Source organism: Puntigrus tetrazona, chromosome 17 (assembly GCF_018831695.1).
Source record: "Puntigrus tetrazona isolate hp1 chromosome 17, ASM1883169v1, whole genome shotgun sequence".
Lineage (NCBI taxonomy): Eukaryota > Metazoa > Chordata > Actinopteri > Cypriniformes > Cyprinidae > Puntigrus > Puntigrus tetrazona.
In genome coordinates, this window is record NC_056715.1 from 20756229 (window position 1) to 20776152 (window position 19924).

The 19924-nt window shown below is 36.9% G+C and overlaps 2 protein-coding genes across 8 annotated transcripts; one reads left to right on the forward strand and one right to left on the reverse strand.

Moving 5' to 3' along the window:
- Positions 1–1487: 1487 nt before the first annotated feature.
- aspg (asparaginase homolog (S. cerevisiae)) lies at positions 1488–14001 on the reverse strand. Of its 7 annotated transcripts, none has more exons than XR_006252988.1 (18): positions 13701–14001; positions 12789–12918; positions 11385–11496; positions 11085–11210; positions 10664–10747; positions 10435–10561; positions 9668–9780; positions 9378–9563; positions 9188–9301; positions 8660–8779; positions 6974–7069; positions 6252–6415; positions 5910–5996; positions 5535–5634; positions 4270–4335; positions 3317–3343; positions 2685–2863; positions 1488–2351 (listed from the first exon to the last, which is right to left on the reverse strand). XR_006252988.1 is itself a non-coding variant. In XM_043262439.1 (18 exons), exons 1-18 carry the CDS (start codon positions 13957–13959, stop codon positions 2310–2312), a joined length of 1974 nt encoding a protein of 657 aa, XP_043118374.1. In that variant the 5' UTR covers positions 13960–14001; the 3' UTR covers positions 1488–2309. The 7 variants fall into 7 exon arrangements, 6 of the variants coding, with proteins under 6 accessions (XP_043118374.1, XP_043118376.1, XP_043118375.1 ...); XM_043262439.1 differs by having other exon boundaries at positions 2685–2705; XM_043262441.1 differs by lacking the exon at positions 3317–3343 and having other exon boundaries at positions 2685–2705.
- A 944-nt stretch (positions 14002–14945) lies between these two features.
- arf6b (ADP-ribosylation factor 6b) lies at positions 14946–17460 on the forward strand. Its single transcript, XM_043262446.1, has 2 exons — positions 14946–15062; positions 15252–17460. The coding sequence occupies exon 2, from the start codon at positions 15888–15890 to the stop codon at positions 16413–16415; it is 528 nt and encodes a 175-aa protein (XP_043118381.1). The 5' UTR covers positions 14946–15062; positions 15252–15887; the 3' UTR covers positions 16416–17460.
- The last annotated feature ends 2464 nt before the right edge of the window (positions 17461–19924 follow it).

Here is a 19924-nt window from a genome sequence, read left to right on the forward strand (position 1 = left end):
ATCCACCGTGAAAACTAAACAAGTATTTACAATAAAATAAAGTTTCACACAACGTAAAAAACTAAACGAACAATAACTAAATACCTGACTGCATGCTGTGAAAAAGAGAAACGGTCTTTAAATGTTCTTGGTAATTGTTCAAGTCCTTTTCGACGAGAGCAAACTTTTAGGAGACTATACGCGACATGTAGCTAGTTGAAAGAAAAATCTCGCACCCGCGTGAGCGTTTGCGTACATGCGCCAGAAACGAGATGTCAAAATAAAAGTCTCATAACGTACAATGGACGAAATGGAACATAAATGTACACATAACGAACAAAGAAATGTAAATTATGAAAGTGACCAAATATAATTACATAAATTATATAAACAACAAAAAAAGAAAGCAGTTACAAGTAGGGGTAGGCAATATGATCTTGTTTCAGGTTATAAAAATCGATATTACAATCATAAACGCAGCAACGTAAGAATGTGTTTATTAATTCAAAATACAAACAATAAGACATATACAATATAAATAAACAAATGAAATGAGATGACGTTTTTTAGCTAGTACAGAGATGGCTAAGATGAGCCCAGTACTGCAAAGTTTTGCTCTAGTATTTTCATGACTTTTAGAAATAAAAGTTTATTCATAATTTACATAATGTGAAAAATGTTGATATACTGCATTCCTGCCTAAAACAAATCGGACACCCTGTATTCAGTACAGGGTAATAACTGATTAATCCGATTGAGTAATTATAATTGTACATTATTATAATTAATTACAGTATATCGCAATGCTCACAATCAGAACAATACTGTACAGTAAATTATACATAATTTACTGAGTCATCCTAAATCTTCTTTGTAAATTCTTTTGTAACTTTCATGTAAATAAGTGTGTGATCTTTCTAAATGTTGGGTAAAAATAGCACCCCTTCCCACCCTTCACTACACAACCTCCATGTCCTAATTAAAGATGGGTGGCTTTCCCTTAAAGTGCCATATTTACATTTCATGTGAGTCAACCATGTGAACAGATGAGCTAATAGAGTTATGTGGCTATATGAAAAGACATATACTCTAGGAGGTTGCAGGCTTGGCTTTCTTCAGTTGAATATATATATATATAAATCCTGTAATTGCAAATCTGATATCTATCATTACTTCATCAGTACTGACAATGGTAGTGCTTCTCAATACTTTCAAGGAAAATTGGTTTATTGACTCCATCATATTTATTTTAGGGTCTATTTGAGGAACATTTTGGAAAGATAAAGAAATAGCTTCCTACTTGGGCTACAGAGGATAAACACCGCTAATAATGTTTGTTTATCCAATAAGGTCGAACTTCTCTGCAGTATCATTACAAACAGAATTTCAAAAAATAATGACTTCCGTTTTCGATCTGATTTATTGAACACTGCCCCGTCTTCCGCTGCAATACAGAACGAGCCTTTTCAGGACAATCGGCCTTTGCATCATTAGAGAATGAGACACGAGACATTTGTAGAAATTTATTGTACACTTTTGCAAAAGAAAATACTTTTTGCCTTTCATTGTCAAAAGGCCGTGCAGACATGACAGTCAAATGCAGCCAAAGCATAAACATATGCTTTTGTAACATCAAAAAAAAAAAAACATTTAAAAAAAATCTATTAAATTGAAAGCTTTTCTGAGGTGAACTAAAATTCAATTTTTCATTATGAAACTCAGAATTACAGACAAACACAGGAAAAAAATTGGTGTTCTGCAAACTTTTGGATTACAAACACATAATTATGTTAGCTGTGATATAACAGGAACACTCTCTGGGTGTGTGGATTGTCTGAAGCCCAAACAGACTTACATCAATTCATTGGCTGATGGTGAAGTCACCTGCTCCTCAGATTCCATTATACTGAGACGGTTTTTTTTTTGTTTGCTACAACCCTGTAAAACCATCCTTTCTCTTCACTGTGGTTACAACTGTAGTCGTTTTTTTTTAAAAACACATTCACATTTAGGATCACCATTATGACCACATTGAATCGGACGCATTAAAAACACTGAAGGACGCTTCAAATATCTGAACTTATTCTAAATCTAAACAATGAATACATCACATTCAAACGGGGACGTATTATAATGTTGGACATCATCTGAATCATTTGCTTGTACATAAATAGTATGTATGATAGTCACGATACATTCATAACTGATTGCTTACTGTTTTTGAGGTTTGGTTTGTGCTCTTTAGGTTTTGAGAGGATGCTAGTTCAAGTAAAATAAGAAACTTGGATGGACAATAGCGGCAGGAAGTGACAGCTCGTAGGACGGCCTCCTCAGGATCTTGGACAAGCTGTAAACTCCGTATACTCGACATTCTAGAGAACAGAAAAAAAAATGAATCATTGAAAGCACACAGTTATGCATCGTTACAGATTGAAAACACGGTATGTATTACTAGAAGAAATGATCTGGATGCACATTTGAATGTTTAGCAACTGTCCGATATCTTGCGGTTTCCAAAACTATTCTCTGTTCTGTCCAGACCACCGTCTCCATTTGTGAAGTATCAATGCGTGAATATTCATATGAACATAAAAATGGCCAAATATTGTTTGATGACTTCAAACACATGTCACAACGGTAAGACTGTACTTGAACAGTTAAACATCAAGTGCGCTGAATGCCATCCAGCTCAACACTCAATTTACCTCATCCTCCTCAAATACTGGCTGCAAGAAAAAAGACGAGAGGTTTCTTGTTAACGTCAAGCGGTTGATTTTTGCCAGATTCTCTTACACACCAATCATGCCACAAAGACATTTCATCAGCACATTAATTACAAGTCATCACAGCGATGGATGTTTTGGACCGTTTACTGATTGTGCATCTAAAAGTGAAGAAAGATGTCTTTCTGTATTGTTTTTTTTAATCAACTCACAACCATGCCATTGAGACATGCAGCATGCATATTTCTGAAGCATGCATTTTTTTAAAACAGTATATACTGTGTGTGTGTGTGTGTGTGTGTGTGTACTGGTTTTTGTCTGGGGAAACGGAAAAATGTGTTTAATGAAATGGTTATGACAGAGGTATTATGTGTGTCCATGTAAAAAAAAAAACAACATACCATAGTTTTTTTTAAATCTAAAAATCTAAAAAGGGGTAGGGTTAGATGTTGGGTTGGTATAGGATGATAGAAAATACAGTTTGTATGTAGAGTCCCCATAAACCACAAATACCAACGTGTGTGTGTGTGTGTGTGGTTTTTTCTACATGAAATGAAACAACAGATGTATTTTCATTTTACTCAAATGAGTAAAATATCTTAAACTTTTGTTACCTCATTACTGTCAGCATCTGTCTCATGCTGAAAAGTGAAGAGCATTAGTAAACAGAACAATATATATATTTAATATATATTAAAATGCCCCCATTATGCCATTTTTAAGGGTCCTGATATTGTTTTGGGAGTCTTGTACAACAGGTTTACATGCATGCAAAGTGAAAAACCCCTGCCGCCCGTGAACCTACTCTACTCTGATTGGTCTGTTTTGATTGGTCTACTACGTACAGCACGTTGGAAGCGTCTTGGTGGGCAGGGTCCAGTTGTTTGTGGCCGGCCAATGGAAAACACAGATGGGAATTATGCAAATGTGTTATGCTGTGATGCGTAGCCGTAACAGAAATGGGATTTAATTTACTAACGACTGTATATAGAGTTCATTCTTTATTTTGGGAGACAATAACTTTGTTTATTGTGCATTTTCAGATTTACAACTTTGCAGATTGTTTGCATTACACACTTTATGAAAGGTAATATTGCAAATGGCATAACAGGGGCACTTTTTTTTGTTTGTATTATTGTCACTGTTGGTATTCAGAATACCGTGTATACTATACAGTGTACCTGATAAATATTGCCTATTTATCAGAAGCATGCTTAATATTTATTAGTCTGTGGAAAGGTAGACATACAGTATATTTTCAGTTGCAAAAACTCTTTTGTGAGGTTGACGTATACATAACTTACGTTAGCTATGCACATGCTTTAGAAATAAACAGCATATTCATTATGCATGCAGCTATAATAAAAATACACACACTTACAAAGAACCATAAAATACCATATATACCACAGAACCAGAAAATTGTCAAAAAAGTAACTTTTATATAACATAACTTCAAATGGAATTTGAAATTGTTGTCTGAGCATCCAGTAAAAGATAATAACATTTTTATAAATGTGGGTATTTTTTAAAATGCCTTTTCATTTTTATAGTTTATTTTTCATACCTGAGCTTGGTACATAGTAGCCTGCTTTAAGAACTCAACAACCTCCTCACATCCAGTGGCTCTTGCCTGAAGATGAAAACACAGAAGAACTTGTTTTTGCCGATATAAATGTACACCAAAATGTCAAAAAATACAACAAAATAAGAAAACGTTGAACATATTCATCCTGATGCATCTTAATACATCATCTTACTTCCTTCTGGAGCATCAGTGAGCGTTTGAACCCGTTTTAATAGTTGTGTTTGAGTCCCTAAACTGTCCTCAGTGTGAAAAAATCATAAAGTTACTGCTGGAAATGGTTTAAACACGCAAAAGATGCTGGAAAACTGAAGAATTCACTCCAAATGGGGATATATTTTTTTTTTTTTTTTTTTTTAAATCCCTTTTCAAGAACTACACCAATGGCCTACAGAGGTTTGGACTAAAGAGGTGTTTTCCTTTATTTGTGATGTCTCAATGTGGTCCATTAGAATACCATTAAAGTAATTCCTGCCTACTGAAATTGAAATGGTTGGTGGTGAGGAGGAGTAAGGTTGTGGTCGGGACGCTTCAGACGAGACGGCGTAGCATCAAGTCATTACACATGTACGTGAATAATGTGTGTAAATATGAAAACGTTTTTAGAAAATCGCTGACCGTGAAGTAATCAGTATTTATCAGACCACCACAAATAAATTTTCCAAAAGGCTTTGACATAAGCACTACACAATTCAAAAAGCCACTGCGGGTGTTTTTAAATCACTGTATTTCTGAAGGAAACCGACTGTCTTCAGAAAATTTTGGATGCCATTTTCGTTTCATCCTGCATGCAATGTTTTACAAAAGTACAGATTCACCGGGAAACCTCTATCTCTCCCATTCCTGCTTGTAGAGAACCAATTTGCATATCCGCCGCAACGAACCGTGATTTAGCCAAGAAAAACGATAACGTTAACACTTTGATATGTCTTGCGATATTCGTGTGTGCAAAGGTTCTGCGCGAACCTCCTGTTCAATATTCTATGGGAGTTTTACAAAGGGCGAGCAGTAATGAAACATCTGAGCTGATTGGCCGATCGCAGTTCACTGGGGCAGCTAACCAATCTCAACACGTGAAGGCGGGCCAACATCAAAACCCGGAAATAATCGAGCCGTTTGTACCAGGCTGGGGAGGAAGGTATTGCAGTAATGTTAATTAGGTTTTCGAACCCGCAGGCATGAGAGCATTTTCTACTAAGCTCCAAAACAAACTTTGTAAAAGTCATACAAATACCCTGTTAACTCACCACTTCAATGGGCGTCTGTCCATCATAACTGCACATGGTCATATCCACCCCAGCTAAATGCCAAATCTCCAATCCTTCCAAGTCGCCACTTGCCGCAAGACTGGAAAACACACATGAGAAGCTCTAAATGGGCAATCATCAACCCTAACGTAATCACAGGAGACAAAAAGTTGATTTGACCTGATCATCATAAAAAAAATAAATAAATAAAAAAAAATTACTATTGTTAAACTGTATGTTAATGTGTCGTTTGCAAATACAAAGTGTAAGAATGGTATTAAAAATATGTTATTAATAATAATAATAATAATAACATTTGCTATCTATTTTTTTTCCCAAATGTTTGTATATGAAATGTGTATATGTATACGACACCTGCACAACTCTGTTCCAGCATCCTCCATTTCTTCCCAGGAAAAATGAGCTCCAGTCTTCCTCAGCAGTTTCACAACGTCCTTATGCCTACAAACATAGAAAGGTTACACATACGTCTTAATTGAACTTAACTTGTAATTGATCGTGTGTGTTTCATGGAAGAAAGTAAGTCATATTGTTTTGGATTGTCATGAACTATGAATGATGATATGGTGAGTTGCATTTGGCACTGCAAAACAGACTTTTTGGGTTACAACCCATCAGTTAAAAACTAGTCTAGTTTGTCTTAAAAACTGACTTACAAAAACTACTTCTGCTGGCCTCAAAAAGCATCAGTCTCACCTGAAGCGAACAGCATTGCGAAGAGGTGTGTCACCAAAGCGATCCCTGGCATAGACGGTGGCCCCTTTACTCAGCAGGTACTCCACCACTTTCAGATGGCCCTCACACGCCGAGATGTGCAGGGGAGTGCGGCCATCATAATCTGCCATGCTCAGGTCAGTACCCTAAATAGAAGAAAGCAGTTATGATCTGTATTGCATTTGCTGGACTGCGTTTCGGAGTATTTGCATTTTTAATACAATTTTCAAATACAAAATAAGAGGAATGGGATTAGGATAAATTGCAAGCGTGTCTAGAAACTGCATAACCTGAACACTGTTAAGGTCTAGAAAAGTATGAAAGAAAGACGTACATCAGAATACTCCATCTGCCATCAGCCGCTCAATACCAATGTTATCAAGCAACAAGAAAACTTTTTGTATGCGAAAGAAAAGAAAAATAATGACTTTTTCAACAGTTCTTCCAGTGCCATTTTGAAGAATATATATATATATATATATATATATATATATATATATATATATATATATATATATATATATATTAAAGCAGAAATTATTGTTATCAGATTATGTTTGTGTTTAAAAAATGTTAAATGATGTAAAATAAATCTAAATTTTGTTAATAATAACTACAAATGAACTAGAATATCAGCTTTGCATATTTAATGTAGGGTAACTTTTAAATGCTGAGGAAGATTTGAACAGGTGTCAATATCTTACCATTTCCCTTATGGCCTCCAAAGCCTCAATGTCTCCGATTTTAGCAGCAACACAGACCAGAGTGGGCGTCAGTGCATCTCGTATGGCTTCAAGCTCCTGTTGACATTAATACTATGTATAAGAAAATAGTAATTAATCATGACCTCTTCTTACTAAATGGGTTATATGATATTTTTCCTTTTCTTTCAGAGAAGGCTGATCCCGTCCAGGCTAAATTGCCTCAAACACGTCTCAAATCTACGCCACGATGTGATGAAATTTGCATAACACAGCATTCACGCAAAGAAAGAAGACATGGTTTCAGTAACTGCAGCATGTCAGGGAGACACTGTGTTTCTGTGCCAAAGCAAAAGCACTTTATTTGTCTTTCCAAATGTAGATGCAGTTAGGAATCATTATTTAGATTACTTGCAACCAGTGTTGGGGGTAACGCATTATAATTAACGCAAGTTAATTCAAGTAACTAGTAAAGTAACGCATTACATTAATTCTTCTCAAAAAAAAAAAAAAATTTTGTATTTATCAAAATGAATTAAAACAGCGAAAGTGCAAACTCAGAATATGACACAAACCTGCAATAATTAAATTAAATTAAATTATCCCATTTTATTAACCGATGTCTTATCCTATTATGATCCAGTTCAACCATACTAAGCAGCAAAAATGACTTTAGACAAGCTAACAATTGTGCTTCTTTCTTTTTTTTACTGCTGAAGAGTGTTAAACCTTCTTCTCCTGCATTCTACTGTACTGAGGTTTATTCATTACACTTTTTGGTACAAAAGAACTTTTCATTTGCTATAAAAATAACTTCTTATATTAAAAACAAGCAATCAATCCCTTCTTATACTTAAAAAGTAACACAAAGGTGGTGCGTTTGCATCTGGTGCATCTTAATCAGAAACTGTAAGTATTATTTAAGTATTTGCTGCTGACTGTCTGTGTGAGAGGGAGAAAGGAAGTATGACAGTCAGTCCCATGACTCTGTTCCCTTTTCAAGCTTGAACTGATCAAACCAACCAAGCTATTTGTGCAGAATAGTCATGTTTTTTGGGGGGGGGTTTTTACAATGTGCGAGTCAACATTGAATATGTCACTCATTTGGCAAAAAAAAAAAAAAAAAACATGATCAATAGTAGTCCACTCATTCTCTGCATTATGCGGGCTACTGAAATGCAGTTAGAATACCAATAGAAACAGGTCCAAATAAACACAGCGGTGAAATATTTAGTGCTGGTTCAAAAAAGCGTATTCATGCTTTAGAAGAATTTTGAACATTCAGACGGTTCAGTTTCATTTTTTACTTTAAAAAAAAAAATTAATAAATCACAATTCAATATTGAAAATGTTATTTTTAAACCCCCCAAAAAATGACCAATCAGAGCAGAGTTGGCTTATGGAAGGGAGGGGTTTACAGACCTTAGGATCTGAATTGATTCAAAACGAACTATATTAAAATCATTACAAAATTATTCTAATATAAAAAAAATTGCATAGCCTGAGAAAATTAGAATGTTTTGTGAGCTTAGATGCTTAGATCATAAAATACCATATCACCTGCTCTTTAAAACATAAGAGCTCATTTTTCTCATTACTGCTTATTTCCTTATAAAAATTTGTGAATGTCGCACACCCCCTTTGGCTGAGTGTCAAACACTGTTACAAAATAAAAAACGGGCACATTACCTCTTTACAGCTAATGCTGAGGGACCGAGCGATGACCTGAATAAAGCGACTGTCACTGAGAGAAAGTTTTGCTCCGCCCAGGTGCGCTATCATCTCACCACGCAGATTGCGGCTCAGCATCTTATAAACAGGTAATAGCTTTCATTAAAAATTCATTTTAATTAAAATGTCTTACAGGTCTTCAAAAAAAAACCTTATTAAGAGTTTGTGAGAAAAAAAATGCTTTACTACTTATAAATATTTCAAAAATATAATATAATATAAAGAATAATGTCAACATGCAAAAACATCTTAAAATACCAATATCTAAACATTTTGAGCATTCAAATTGTAACCTTTCAATTTTTGTGACTCTCCAATTAATAAATAAATAACATTTGTTTGCATATTTTTACTCATTTAATTGATGGTTACACTGCATGACTTTTTAAAAACATTTCTTCAAAAAATATGAACTAGATTATTTTTATTTTTTCTTATACATCAAATATGGTTTATATTTTATTTTAATTAACATTTTTTGCATACCTTTTTCTTCTCTTCTATACTGAGGTTTTGTTTTGCCAGCACATAGGAGAGTTTTGAAAGAGCAGCTTCTGGGGTCATATCACAGCCAGCAACCAAACCGGCATCACTGAGAGCCTGGGAGGGAATATTAAAGGATTACACACTCCTGGAACACAACCCCATGAGACCTTTCTCAAGCAGACACCCATACCTGGCCGGTGGCGTATGAGGTTGTGACCGAGCCCCTGAGGCACTGGGTGCAGTTGACTATGATGACTCCTCTCTCGGTGGCTTTACGGATCTCATCTAGGAGGTCAGCACGGTTATCAGGAGCGTTACCGCTGCCGTAGGTCTCCAGTACGATCCCATCCATAGGAGGCTGCAAGAAGGCCCTGACCTGAAGAGAATATAAATATGCCAATGAACATGTACACGTGCTGAATTAATGTTTTGGTCAAGGATACGTGGCAAATAAAAGCAGACATTACCACACAGCCTTACAGTAGCAGCAGTGATTCCTGGGAAGAGTCGCAGGAGACCCACATTACGGTTCATTTGTGTGTTAACAGTGAATCTGGAGGTTGTGTTGGCTCTCCACACAGTATCCCAGTTAACTGAAGAGAAAAAAAAGCATAATACTTAAAATAAAACTGAATAAAACTAATAACAGCATTACTAATGAGGCGGCTTGCATAACATTTCAAGCAGTGTCTGGCAATATGACATAATTACACATTTCTTTGTCCACTTTTTTTTTTTGAAGTGTGTATGTTCTTGCACATGCGGTCTTTGGATTATATTTGTGCAGTTGCTATTTATGCAGTATAATACTAATTGTAAGACAACATGGAGTATTTGTACTTTCTAATTAATTCTTCACACAATGAAATTTAAAAATGTACAGAAGCAAAAGAAATTACATAAGTGATTCACATAATTGTAACATTTGCATCAAAAATATCTTCCAAAATGTTCCAAAGACCAACAAAGATCTTACAGGTTTGGAACGACATGACGCTGAATGATTATTGACACAATTTTCATTTTTGAGTGAACTATCCCTTTAAATGTTACTTTTGTCCTTTTTGAATCTTGAAAGCCTCGTTATAATCGCATAGTAAAGCGAAACTAGTTGTAAAGCACTGGAAAAACCACTAAAAGGGAACAAAATAATCTACCAAATTTTCATAGTTGGGGGCAAAATAATCTTTTAATTTCATTGCCTCAAATGGGACTAAAACTGTGTATGTAGGCAGAAATGTTATCACTTTTGATGTCGACTTCAGCATTGGCTAAGGGCGGCAGGTTCGGTGAGGTAAACGCTTTGAAACTTTCAGCATCCACTTTGGTGACACGGTTGCCCCTGTACAGCTTATGATGAAAATATAGGCAAACCTGTGAAGAAAGCAAGCAATTCACTCGAACGGTTGATCTAGTGAACAAACGAAAAAAACCAATGTAGTTTGTGCATTTTTTACAGAAAACCAAAAAGCTCACCTCAGGGATGACAAACTGTCCTGCTATCAAAAGCGCCCCCATGAGGTTGTCCCTCCCATCATTCCTCATCTCATAGATGGGCACCTGCCATATACAAGATGGTTGTGAAGCTATTGGTCAAGTCGGCATTATTCAAAGACGAATGACTAAATGAGGAAGAGTAGTTAATGGCAGACTTTTTATTTCGGGTTGAACTGAATCCTTTAAATGAAATAAAGAAAGCATAATAACTATTAGTGTGTTGCACTGAAATCTAATTGAAACATAGAGACATAACTAAAATGCACATGTTATATAGTTATATATTCACTCCGTCCATTCCTGCCAAACCTGGAACTTCGGGTTACAGGTCCAACTCTCTATCCATTAGACCTCGACTGCCCCAAATTTACGGGTGAGCTGTTCCTTAAAAGCGTGTTACCTGCGAGCCGGTGAGGATGACAGGCTTTCCCAGGTTCTCACACATGAAGGACAAGGCAGAGGCGGTGTAAGCCATTGTGTCTGTGCCGTGCAGGATCACAAAACCATCATATTGCTCATAGTGTTTCTGTTGAGTTGAGAGAAAAAAAAAAAAAAAAAAAAAGTTGAAAGCACCAACTGACAATCTGTTCACAGAACTCTAATTCAAGAAGTTAGAAGATTAGCAACAATTACAAATTTGCAAACCCAGGGCTGTGGAAAACAATAAATGTAAGCTTCAAAATTGCTCAAAAGGGAGCACCTCGATGTCTTTTCCAATAGTGGCCCAGTCATCCGTGGTCATATTGCAGGAGTCGAGGAGGGGAGAGTACTCTAAAACTGTGTATACTATCCTCTTGTTCTGTTTGGACAGTCTGGGTGACAAAAAGAGAGAAAATGATTTAAAAAGGCATCAAAATTGTAATGTTTATTGAGAAAGACACTCAAACACCGACAACAAGCAAATCAAAACCCGTTTTTTAAACAAGCAAAGGCCATTATAGGCAAACACAGGTTAGTTTATCTAGATCAGCTAAAATAAAATAGCCTTGATTACTTATTGACAACGAGAGAGAGTTTGACTGATTTCAAGGGCATCTCCTGTAGTTAAAGTAAATACCATATGTACGTCAATGGATGAGTAAATATTATAAAGCAGCAGACTTCAGACTTCGCTCAAGGGGAGGCTCGTAGTCTTACTGTGATGAAGAACTCGGCATTGGGGTATTTTCCACTTTTAGGAAAGTGAGCAGATCAACGAGACCCATCTTCATTAAGAATGGGTAGCTTACCCTAAGCCACATTCATATTTCCGAGGCTGTAAAATTGGGCCACTCTTGTTAGGTGCATTTATATTAATAGAGATTTGTAGAAGTAACTGAATATTGGGTTTGGCATACAAATTTTGCATTGGTGCATCTCTAATATACTCTCATGTGCACAACCCAACCATAACATATAGCCATTACAGCATATATTATGCTTGCGAATCAAAATCAAACAGCACAAATCTCAGACCTTTAATGTGCTAACTAAGGAACCAAACATAAAACGGACTTGCCTGCCCCTTTCTAATATAATACAGATATTTTAATCAACCCAAATGTAAAATATAGACAAGTATACAGGTACTGTATATATAATATTTCACATTCAATCCACTTAAAATTAAAGGTTGTAATATAAAGTTACACATATATATCCTGTAGAACATTTATTGTGGCCCGTTTATTGTGTTTTACACATAAAAACTATGCTATATTGCAATTGTTTACATACCGGATATATAATAAAACAATAATTATTTTTGCATTTTATTTTAAAATGTTGACTTAATAAATAAATATTTCTTAATATTAATAAATGAAGTTAATACACATTTATTATATTATAATAATGACTCTGCATTCCAGTATTTTATTTATTTATATTTACATATTTTATTTTTTTATATTTCTTAATATGCTTGTTTAGCCATTTTTAATTATATCGGGGAGGTAAATAATGACAACTTTACTTTGGGAGAAGTATTGCTATTCTTGTGCAATAATAACAGAAACCAACAATCAACCTGGATTTTGTACACAAATAGCTAAATTAACAAATCTATGAATATGACAGCTCCTCCACAAACAAAGTCTTTTTGTACACGTGTGTGGGGACTTACGGCAGCACCAGCGTGTTCTCAGGAGGCTTGTAGTATTCATACAGTCTGGTCTGTTGTGCGTACTGCTCATCATGCAGAATGGGGAGCTTGCGTAGAGTTGCGACGAAAGCATTAGGTTCTGGAGACAGAACTTCAAATACAGAAGAAAAGTCCGTTAAAATTGTTATCAAACTATGAATTGTTTACACATAACTGTACTGTTATTTTAGTTTTGACTTGAAAATAAGCAAATAATCTTATGCTTAAATATGATTAAATATTCTACAAAAAGAAAAAAATATTTTAAAAATACAAATAATATTGTAATAATAATAATATTAAAAATACTGAAATACAACTCAACGAAAAAGATATCCAATCTTTGTGATAGTTACATTTTAAATTTGGTGTATCGCTAATTATTATTAATTGCAATAATTGTAATTGTATATATATATATATATATATATATATATATATATATATATATATATATAATGTTTAATATAAATAATTGAGGTAATGTATGCAAACTGAAATGTAACTGTCTTTGATGATAAAAACATTAGAATAAAAAAAGTGGTCTATAGGTGCATTTAGATGGCTGTGGCATATATGGCTCACCATCCTTTGTTTACAGATGCCACATTCCACTTGGAATAATATTCACCACACATAACGCCAATAATAACATAATTTTTAGCATGTCCAAATACATTTGGGATAGCTGTAGACTTATCCTTAAAATAAATCCAAAGACCAATGCATTAACGTGCACCCCCACCATTTATATTGCACCCATTGTTTTGTTGTATTGAAATATGTGAAGGATATCAACAAATAACGGCATAACCTGTCTGTAGTGCAGTGTTGTGGTACATACGTGAGCCCTCCCCAGTCAAGTGTGAGAGCCCTGATGCTGATGCAGTTTACCGTTATTATGATACGTCATTCCAATGGTTCCGCCGGTGTTTATGACCAGGACCCTCGCCTCGACATTTGGGCTCACATCAGGAGGAGACTCGGAACTGCTGGAGAACCTCCTGCGAGTCTGACCCGCGGCGCCCCGGCTCAGGGACTTCTGTGACTGAAACCCTTCTGGCTGACTTAACCTGCTGCGAGACAGCGCTCGACCCAGCGAGGTCATGCTTGCTGAAGACGGAGCCGACGTAGTGCGTTTCCATTCCGCCATATCCGACTCGCTTATAGCGTTCCCCAAACCGAGCGGCTCGGTTTCTTAAAGAGACAGAGCTCGCTTTTAAACATGCTGGAAACGTGCGAATCGTTTATTGTGGCCCTGGAGATAAGAGATGTCGTTATGAGCAGTTGTAACTAATGAATAAGCAATAATACTAACAATAAATAACACAAATAATTATTAGAAAAAAAAAAAAAAAAAAAAAAAGAAATTATATATATATATATATATATATATATATATATATATATATATATATATATATATATATATATATATATATATAAATTGACTGTTTAGTTCTTGCAGCTTTATTGGCCACGTAAAGATAACATTTACTCAATTATTTATTGAAGGCATAAATGTGTTTCGCTGTTGCATATCCAATTATTTTCTGTGTTTGTTCCATACTGTTAATGCAATGTATTGCTTATGTGAATTATTACGCCAATTACATTGTATACTGTTACATTGTTATACCAGTAGGAGGTGACAAATGACTGTCTTCATAAGTTAGTTATGGGTCTAAGTAGACTTACTAGTCTTCTATTTATGTATTTATTTTCTTGCAATCAGTGGTACCAATTTTGTGTATTTTTGTGTTCCTACAGTTTTGTAACAAAATGGGGGGTTAGGGAATAGTCAAATAGTCACTTTTATTTATATTGCGCTTTATACAAAATACAACTTTACATTCTGCTGAGTGTCAACGGAAAATAATTTATCAATAATGCAAGAGGACAAAAACAAAGAGCCATTTTCCTGCTAAAGTCAGTTCATTGATAATTCACTGACATCAAATAATGACAGAATTGTCACTTTTAGGTGAACTATCGCATTATCATTCCGTTTTCCATGTCCACGGTTTCCAATACAGACTTGCGAAACATTGTCTGATATGCGCGTATTTTAAATGCATGTTTTAAAAGTAAAGTCGAACAATTAATGACGTTTGCCAAGACCTTTATTGTGAAAATCTGACTGCAACGGCCATTTCCGCTAGTTCTCGTTGACGTAGTCAGTTTCACACTGAACTCGGCTGATTTTAGGAGTGAACACCGGGGTTGTGACTGCTAGAGAATGGTGGGCCTCCGCAGGTAACTAAAACGCATTTAGTCGCTCGAATGTGAATGAAAAAAATCGTTAATTTGTATATTTTACATAACCTGTCGAAAATATTTGTAAAAAGTGTGTGGTGACGATTTTCTGTTGGTTGTTCGGCCGGCTAAGCTAGCAGGCTAAGTTGCTCTTTTTGGCACTCCCTCTGAGCATCTCTTGTCTCTCAGGGGCACGTGAGACACAATTCGAATTCGGGACGGTTGAAATCGACGCGGCTCCGCTTCAGACGGACCAGATGACAGACCCGCCGGCCGGTCAAATGAACGCTTTTCCGCCGAGGCTTTGAACGACTTCAGCTGCTATCCGGTTACATTCTGGGGGGGAAGGACGCGAAAGAGCCCCCGAGACGGACATTCACACGCCAAGAGGAAGTCTTGAAAGACCGCAGGCTCTTAAAGAGGCCTCGCTGCACTTATCAGACACACAGGAAAAGCACTGAAAAATCGCTGCTTTTGTCGCTTTTCTGTGGATTTATTATCGAGGGCGGCGTTTTTCAAACCGAAGCAAAAGCACCGCCAATCGAGCTTTGACCTTTTCACTTCTACTGAAAGTTTTCAGTAACGTTTAATCCGCAACCAAGTGTGACCAGTGTCGGCTGGAACTGCACTTCATTCACTGTGACTTTGCGCCCAGTCTTTGTGAAATTGTTATCATACAAGCGTTACGTTTACTTTACAAATTTGACATTCCCAAGAGGGAAATCTTAGAGAGAAAGTGCTCGTTTCACCTTTCAAACCTTCACTTGTGTCAAACCTTTTTTTTTCTTTTTGGAGGGAAGTAACCATTTATGAACGGTATACAAGATGGGGAAGATGCTGTCGAAGATATTTGGTAACAAAGAGATGAGAATATTGATGCTCGGACTGGACGCCGCCGGAAAAACCACCATCCTTTATAAGTTGAAACTCGGCCAGTCCGTGACCACCATCCCGACCGTCGGTTTCAACGTGGAGACGGTCACCTACAAAAACGTCAAGTTCAACGTGTGGGATGTGGGCGGACAAGATAAGATCCGTCCCCTCTGGCGACACTACTACACGGGTACGCAGGGGTTAATTTTCGTGGTGGATTGCGCTGATAGAGATCGCATAGACGAGGCCAGGCAAGAACTCCACCGCATCATCAACGACCGCGAGATGCGGGACGCCATCATTTTGATTTTCGCCAACAAGCAAGACCTGCCGGACGCCATGAAGCCGCACGAGATCCAGGAGAAGCTGGGACTGACGCGCATTCGGGATAGGAATTGGTACGTGCAGCCGTCGTGCGCGACGACCGGTGACGGACTGTACGAAGGCTTAACTTGGTTAACATCTAACTACAAGTCTTAATGACACTGGCACTGACTGTTTAGGACAAATAAACTCAATATGGGGGGAAAAAAATCGTTCCCCACCGAATATTCGTGCTGTTTTGATTTAGAGTTAACTTTTATTTTTGGTTTCAAACGTCCTCTTTGAAACAAACTAATGGGTTTGGCTTGCTTTTAGTTTCCTGTATGCTGTGACACACTCGTGTCACGCACCATGGACTATTGCTTAACATGATAAAGCATTCCTGAATGAAGATTCTCTATTTTTTTTTTGTTTGATTGTAGGTTTTCTATTTGTTTTCTCTTCTTCAGCTACTTTTTTTTTTTGTCTCAGATATCAAAGAGTCAAAAAAATGGAGTCCGTCTCCAACAAACGATCCAATAGTGTGTTAAAGGCATTTTATACCGAGATGTATCAAAACTGTCCAGGCATCCACTGTAGCAAAGCACAGTTTTGCTGAGGAGGTTGTAGCATACTAATTGTAGGTAGCTATGTGGTGTAACAGGTTTTAAACCGTGCCATAGTTATGATATCACTGACATCCAATGATAATCAACATGTAAATGAGTCCATGGAATATTTTATGCAAAAATCTAATCGCGGAAGGTGGGCTTACCACAGACATAACTTATATTCACACAGCATAATCAAACCGAGTGATGTCTTGTGTTCTCGGAAGCTTGAAAATCCACAGAAAGTAATTTTTTTTTAAATTTTGTCTGCATTGCAATGTAGCCCAAAACAAGTTCGACGTTAAGAGACTTCATTTCTAAACATCGAGGGATGCCTTTTTTTTTTTTTGTAGCCCTTTTACCATTTAGGCTAATTGCATTGACCAGATTGTCTTTGACTTACACTCATGTGTCTCTAAAACGTGGGATTGTTACATTCTTGCATTTCAAGTGTAGTGCTTGCGGTAGAGTGGACCGGATTTGTCATTTTTGGGGAGAAATGTTCCATTCTATTCATTTCCTCTCTTTGCTTTAATCATTTTGAGAAACATGTACAGAAACAGCTATGTAATTGTAACTTGAAATTAAACTTAGTCATTTTAACGCTCTTAGTTCATTCTTGTTCTGACTAATTCATGCAGTCTTTGATGCCTATCGATGCACTGAAGTTTCCAGCGCCGGGTTCCCGAGCCAAACCAGAGTCGGATGGAAAACGAATTTAGCGTGCCGTCGAAATTCCTCCATTTTCTTTTTTTTTTTTTTTCTTTTTTTAGCTTTGTTCCAGGTAGCACACACGGAAAATCTTTTTTTTTTTTTTTGCACAATATTTTCCAAACCCAGGACTCCAAGCACTTTGGAATCCGCAGCAGATAAGATTACAAAGAATGCGTGTCGAGTTTAATGTTTGACCTCTCCGTTTGTTCGCGCACGGGCCTCCAGACACCTTTCTGACAAACGCCAACTGGCACGTTTTCGCTCGTTTCAGCCTCGGATCCTCCTGTACCGCCTTATCGGGGATATTTGTTATGTGAGCAATTTGGTTTAATCTCCCAAAATAAGCTGTGTCAGGATTGAGCTGTTTTGAAACGGGCCGCCCCCCCGCCCCCAGCAAATCCCACTGTAAAAACAGGATGTCTCCCACTTGCTCTCTAAAGGCCGCACAGCTGCGAAACTGTTGCACGCAGAGAAGAGTAACGGGCGGCCGGCACTGGACGGCTCAAATGCTTGCTCTTGCTGACACAGCTGTTAATAACAAGTGCCGTGATCACTTGTTGCTCTGCGCGCCATCTTGAATGATTGTTAAACCGCTAGGCTGTTTCTTCTCCCTCAAGCCAGCATTCAAATCGGTCACAGCCACATCAGCTCGCATTGCCGGAAATGAGCTCGACTGCTGACATATTGATGATTGTTTTTGGGGGGGGTTTTCTCTTTTTTTTTGCTGAAGCTTTGGTGCGCTTCCTTTTTTTTTTTTTAAAGTGAGAAATACTGTAGTGGAAGTATTGGAGCGGGTGCAGGTTTCCTGACCGTAATCAGTTCTGTGGGATCGAGCAGCTACTGCAAACTTGTCGAGACCTGCTGTTAAACATAAGAGAGACTTTTGAGTGTCATGTTTACGGGGTCAGAGCCGTTTGATTTACAAAGCAGGTGATTGTCTGACACACACGCCGCGTTTTACGGCTTAGTCTTATCTTTCTTATTATGTAGTCCGACGAAGATGAGTTTATGAATAACTGTGCAGGTCACAAGTGTGAATGATCTCATTTATTCCCTCTTCATATACATTTAACTTCTTTTTTACGTGCATCAGAAAGAAGTCACTTTCTCATAAAGGATTCAAAATACTGAAAAAACTATTATTTTAACATATAACCTAATTTATTCCTGTGAGTTTTCAGCAGCCATTACTCTGGTTGTGCAGCTTGTTATGAAAATGTGCTGCACTTTTCTTTTTTTTTTTCACCATAGAACGCATTTGTTTAAAAAGATTTTGATCAATTACACGTGTCCCTGCTGAAAACTATATATTGAGTAACACAGATTTTCCCCTTTATTTTCATATCAGCAGTTTTTCATCACATTCTTTGCGCTCGCGCGCGCGTGTGTGTGTGTGTGTGTTTGCCTGCTCAGGAACTTTTAGTGCAGAGCTGCTTTCATTGTAATGCCTAAAAGGGAAGTGGTCGGTGATGTCAGGCTGTATTGTAGGAGTTTGGGTGGTGCTCGTGTGGCTCTGCTGATGGTGGTGTTCAGCTAATGACACGCATGCTATTAATAGTCTCCTCTTGTGTGTAAGGCAACACAAAATGCACACCTCAGAACACTTGTGCAGCCCATGTGGCCTTAATTATTCTTTTAAAGAGACTTATTTCACTTTAAATATAGACTCAGACACACTTTCTATTCCTATGCGCTGCTTGAGCTATTATTCTTGAGTGCAAAAAAAAAAAAAAATGACATCCTTGTGCCCTCATGTTGTTCATCCACCCTCATGACTTTCCAAACCTGTGTGACCTTCTGCTGGACATATTTTGAGTAGCACATTCAGTCAGAATTAAATGAGAGGGTAAGTACCTGATGATTTTTATATATATATATATATATATATATATATATATATATATATATATATATATATATATATATATATATATATATATGAGAGAGAGAGAGAGATAGTTTTAAGTGGTTCTCACATTCAGTCTGACATCTGTGTGTTTTTATAGGACTATAGTGTTGATTTATTGCTATTTTAGAATTAAATTATAAAAGTACATGGCAAAGGCCTGTTCCAGCAGGTTGCGTAAACTAAGGGTTTTATTCGGCTGATCCAGTCAGGCTTGCGGCTGCTTGGATTTGTAATTGATTCGCTAATATATCGCCTGGTCCCACCTAAATTAAATAATAAAATTAATTTAAAAGGGACGGAAAGGGCCGTGTTTATCGTCTAACAATAATATATATGAATATATATGTCATAGGTTGATAGACTGGTGGCAAAATGTTCCTGAACAGCACAAGATTACATTGTTCATAGTTGTGGTCATAATTGCGTGTCCCTCGGAAAATCTTCTCAAACAA